We start from the raw sequence: 4,788 nt of genomic DNA, 5'->3' as shown, positions 1-4,788 counted from the left end.
ACTTAGAGAAAAATTTTGGTTTCATGAAGTTCCACTTATTATTGTTGATGTAAGTGCCTACACTATCAGTGTTCTGTTTAGGAAATTGCCTTCTGTGTCAATGTGTTTAAAGCTGTTCTCTACTTTTTCTTTCTTCAAAGCCAGTGTGTCTGGTTTAATGTGATTGTTAATTGGCCTTGAATTTTGTGTAGGGTGATATAGATTTATTTGCATTATTTCACATCCTGAAAATATCCAATTAGAATAGCACCATTTGTNGAAGACTCTTTCTCTTTCCATTTTGTGTTTCTGACTTCATCAAAAATCATGTGTCCATACTTGTTTGGATTTATTTCTGGGGCTTCAATTTAATTCCATTGCTCAACGTGTGAGTTTTTATGAAAATACTTTGTGGCTTTTTTTACTATAGCACTGTGGTACATTTTGAAATTAAGGATAGGGATACCTCTTGAAGTTATTTTATTATTTATTATGTTAATTCTACTGATTGATGAGTATGGGAGATTTTTCCATCTTCAGAGATCTTCTTCTGTTTCTATATTCCAAGACTTAAAGTTTTATCATACAAGCATTTTGCTTGATTCATTTGGTTACCCCTAAATAGTTGGTACTGATTGTGACTACTATTAAGAGTTTTGTTTTCCTATTTTTTTTCTCAGTTTGTCATTTGTATATAGGAAGGGTTTGATTTTTTTTAAAGATAATCTTATGTCCAGGCACATCTATGAAAGTTTTCATTAGTCGTAGGAGTTCCCTGCTCATAGGGGTTGGTTATATATTATTATGGAAATAATGATATCTTGAATTTTTGTTTGCTAATTAGTATCCCTTGAAGGAGTTCTGCTATATTACTCCTGTAATGTCCATTTGGTTAAAAACTTTTGTTATCTCCAGTATTTGTTGAGTTTAATATGAATGTTTGTGTGTGTGTGTGTGTGATATAAGCTTAGTACTGGTATGGATTAGCCCTATGACAAATATTTGATATACAAAACAATAACAAAAGCCACAGGAACATACAGTTAGAGAAAGAAAGGACAGTTAAAGTAACCAGGTTTATTTACATCTCAGTGACTTATAGTATAAGTTCTGAACATTACTTTTTACTTTTAGCTCCATCCATTCTTACAAAAGGGCCATTTTGGGAGAAGCACCAATGAGGAGAATGTTGGGAACAAGGAGGTTTCCCCAACCAAGTTTGACATCTTTAATTACCAGTCTCTGCCAAGCAGTACCAAATCTCAAGTGAAGGTTGGCGAGTTTGTCTTTGAATCTCACACTGTTCAGCATTTTTCACTAGATGAAAAACTCATAACTTGGGGTAAATATGACAAGGAGGTAAGTGTCTTTGCATTCAGCACCATGTGCTGTTCTCAGAGTGGAATTCCTCAGAGAACAGGGTTGTCAGAAGTAAGCAGCTTTTGACTGAGGAAGAGCAAAAAGAGGTAATAGCCCCAAACCAAAAGCTTCTGGTCACAGAATAGCAAGAGAGAGTTAGATCACAGGAATTCATCAGCTTCTGGGTCCCAGAAAAGTAAGAGCAAATTAATTGTTCATTAGCTTTTGGCTTTCATCCATCACTGGGTCCTACCTCAGTACCTGAGAGCTGGTGTTGGATCCCAGCATGTTATGTCTTTTCTGTCTATTCTTATGAGAGTTGTGTATATCCTATATGACACACTCTGTCAAATCTTTCTCTGATTCATCACATTGTCTGTCAAATTAATTAGATGTCAGTTTCAAACATGCATGCTTCCTTCTATCAACTAATTTTATCTTCTTTGTTTGAGATAAAAGGTATGCTAAGGGTTGAGCCATACCAAAATTATAAGAGCTATTTTCAGTAAATAACATAGTCTCTGAGTTCACAGTATAATTAAATATCCTGGACAGATATTTCTGGATTTGAATTTTAAACCTATATGCACATTCATCCCCTTATTTTTGGAGGTGTTCACCCTGAATATCTCAATGATGTGATAAAAAGATGTTATAAATAGTAGTGGTGAACATTATGTTCTTTAACAGTCCCAATAAATTTTCTCCAGTTGAAGATACTGGGTATATCAACCACTTCAAGAAAAGTCTTGTGTTGAGGATTAGTTTGGTTGCACAATAAGGGAATTAACAATATTTATACAAATCCTTTTTTTTTTCTCCAGAGACAGGGTTCTAAGTAGGTCTGGCTGTCCTGGAACTCACTCTGTAGACCAGGCTGGCCTCGAAACAAATACTTTTTAGAGTTTTGTGGGGTTTTGCTTGGTTTTCCTTTTGCTGTTGTTGGACTTCTTCATTTTCTACATTTTGAGTGATTATTGTTTTCTTAGGAGTTTGATTTGTTCTTTGAGAAACAAATCAAAATAGGTAGGGAGGAGGAGAGGATCTGGGCAGACTTGGGGGAGGGAAAGGGTATGATCAAACTATATTGCTTAAAAATTGTTTTAAATATAATAAAATATAGTATATAAAATAATAAAAATAAGTGCTGAATGAAATAAAAAGCAAGTGTTCAAAAGAGGGAAAGTGAGAAAGAAAGAAAGAAAGAAAGAAAGAAAGAAAGAAAGAAAGAAAGAAAGAGAGAGAGAGAGAGAGAGAAAGAAAGAAAGAGAGAAAGAAAGAGAGAGAGAAAGAAGGAGAGAGAGAGAGAGAAAGAAAGAAATATAGACAGATACTTTGGCTTCGCACTCTCTAAAAGCATGGTAGTTCTTGGTTGTTAAAAGTACATAGAAGTCCTACTGAAATCTACCATCTGGATGATAATTTTGAATGTCAAGTATTGACTGCCTTCCCTCCTCCCATGTCTCCTGTACAGATTCCTTTTTCTGTTTGCAGTCAAAGTTGTCCACTTGGATATAGGAAAACACCTGTTGAAGGGAAACCATTTTGTTGCTTTGATTGTCTGCCATGTGCAGATGGAGAGATTGCAAATGAAACAGGTATTCATAAAATGATTCTGAGTGTGGAAATTTTTGGAACTTGTTCTGAATGTGGAAATTTCTAGAAATGATTATGGATGGGGGAATGATTCACAATGGGGCAGGGGTGAGTAACACAAAGCCCGAAGACACAGTTACAGTTATATACATAACTCCCAATACTTTAAAACAAGTTTCCTCTGGATGGAGGTTTCACAGGTTTTTAGTACCAGACCTCAATGGGTGAATCTCTAATTTCATGCCTAGACTGGTCTACAGAGTGAGATCCAGAACAGCCAAGGCTGAAGATAGAGAAACCCTATCTTCAAAAACAAGCAAAAAAAAAAAAAAAAAAAAGACCAAGTCATTTTTGTTACTGTTGATTGTTTCTTTATTGGTTGGTAGGTTGGCTTGTCCAGATTGGTCTCAAACCTTTGGGTTCCAGCAGGCCTGTAGGCTTAGTTTCCTGGGTAACTAAGACCACCAGAATGTGCTCCTGCATTTGTCCTTATTTTGTCTTCTGTACATCTTCATTGAGTTCAATTTCTTTTGTTTGTACTCCTGCTTTTCACCAATNGTTATGTTACTGCTGTAGCAATAGCAATGGTTAAAGTTATTGCTCCCTGCATACCCTAAACTATGAATATTGGTCAAAGGTCAAGTCNCTGTATACCTCAAACGGTTAGCAGTCCCTGCAAATCCTAAACAATAGGTATAGTTAATACTGTTCCTGTGGAATTACTTTGAATCTTATGGGAGCTCTCATTATGAATTCTCTGGTACAGTAAACTGCCATGAAGTCACTGTACAACTAAGCACTGAGGGATCTCAGAGGATTAGTGATGTGCAGGGCTGTGAGTGATGTGCAGGGCTGTGAGTGACGTGCAGGGCTGTGAGTGATGTGTGGGGGTGGGCCAATTCAAAGGACTAGATCATAAATACTTTCCTATCTCTTTGCTCTCAGGTCCAGTTCACAAACAAACCTTGATACCAGAGCCATCTATATCCTGATACTTAGGTGAAGTTCAGGGACTGTTCTTCTAAGTGCTTCAGCTAGAGAGGGATATGGCCACTTCTCCCATTCTCACAATCCCAAAGTCAGCTCTTCTGTCTGCCCTAGATGGCAAGAGTCAAGGGAGGGTAGGAGAGAATCTCTACTTGTTTAGTACCACCATCCAGCAGATAAGAGGCAGCACTGGATCTCCCATATTCATGCTCTTTGGGCTGGCTCACCTGCAACCCCCATACCCAGGGCTAACTCCACTGTGNTGACCAGGCAATATTCAGGACCTAGTCTCCTGAATACTGAAGCAGGTTAGGGGTATGGACAATTCTCCTGCTCTGTTGACCTTGGGGCCTGCACTCCTACCANTTGTAGGTAACAAGAAACAATGAAGAGGCCATCTCTCCCTCACCCATGTCACTGCATAGCAGTCAAGTGGTTCACCAGCTCTGCCATGCTGATGTTTTTGGGGCTGGATTACATGTGCTGCCAACCTCCAGGGTCAGCTCAATTGTGCTGACGAGGAGAGGTACAGGGATCACTCTCCTGTGTGCTGCATGTGGTGAAGGAATTACATCAGGATCATTCCTCCTCTGTCCTGAATGTCCACTTCTGAGGATTTTCTGTGTTCATTTCACACCAGCCTGGGGCCTCCAGGGCTAGCAAGAATTTTTCTTTGGATAATAATCATGAAGAATCCACTATTCCTCAAAACAACATGTGTATGCCACTGGTAAAACTATTTTAACTCACCTTTTGGAAGAGAAATTAAGAGTATAGATTAAACAGTACTTTACTGATATTCTTTGAAAACTTTTTGACAAAGAATCTCATAGTCAAATATGTAAAGATTTTCTGCTTTCCTTCTTT

The 4,788-nt window shown here is 37.9% G+C and overlaps 1 protein-coding gene across 1 annotated transcript in view; it reads left to right on the top strand.

The window, feature by feature from the left end:
* Positions 1 to 1,113: 1,113 nt before the first annotated feature.
* LOC110288140 (vomeronasal type-2 receptor 26-like) overlaps positions 1,114 to 4,788 on the top strand; it is a gene marked incomplete at its 5' end in the record, with an annotated part of 6,902 nt that continues 3,227 nt past the window's right edge. The window contains 2 exons of the mRNA XM_021154576.1: positions 1,114 to 1,338; positions 2,813 to 2,936. Of these exons, the coding sequence (XP_021010235.1) occupies positions 1,114 to 1,338; positions 2,813 to 2,936 (349 nt within the window). The remainder of the gene's footprint in view (positions 1,339 to 2,812; positions 2,937 to 4,788) is intronic.

This window comes from Mus caroli, unplaced genomic scaffold (genome assembly GCF_900094665.2).
Source record: "Mus caroli unplaced genomic scaffold, CAROLI_EIJ_v1.1 scaffold_16839_1, whole genome shotgun sequence".
Lineage (NCBI taxonomy): Eukaryota > Metazoa > Chordata > Mammalia > Rodentia > Muridae > Mus > Mus caroli.
Note: the sequence above shows the minus strand (reverse complement) of the source record. Positions and strands in the feature narration are given on the sequence as shown.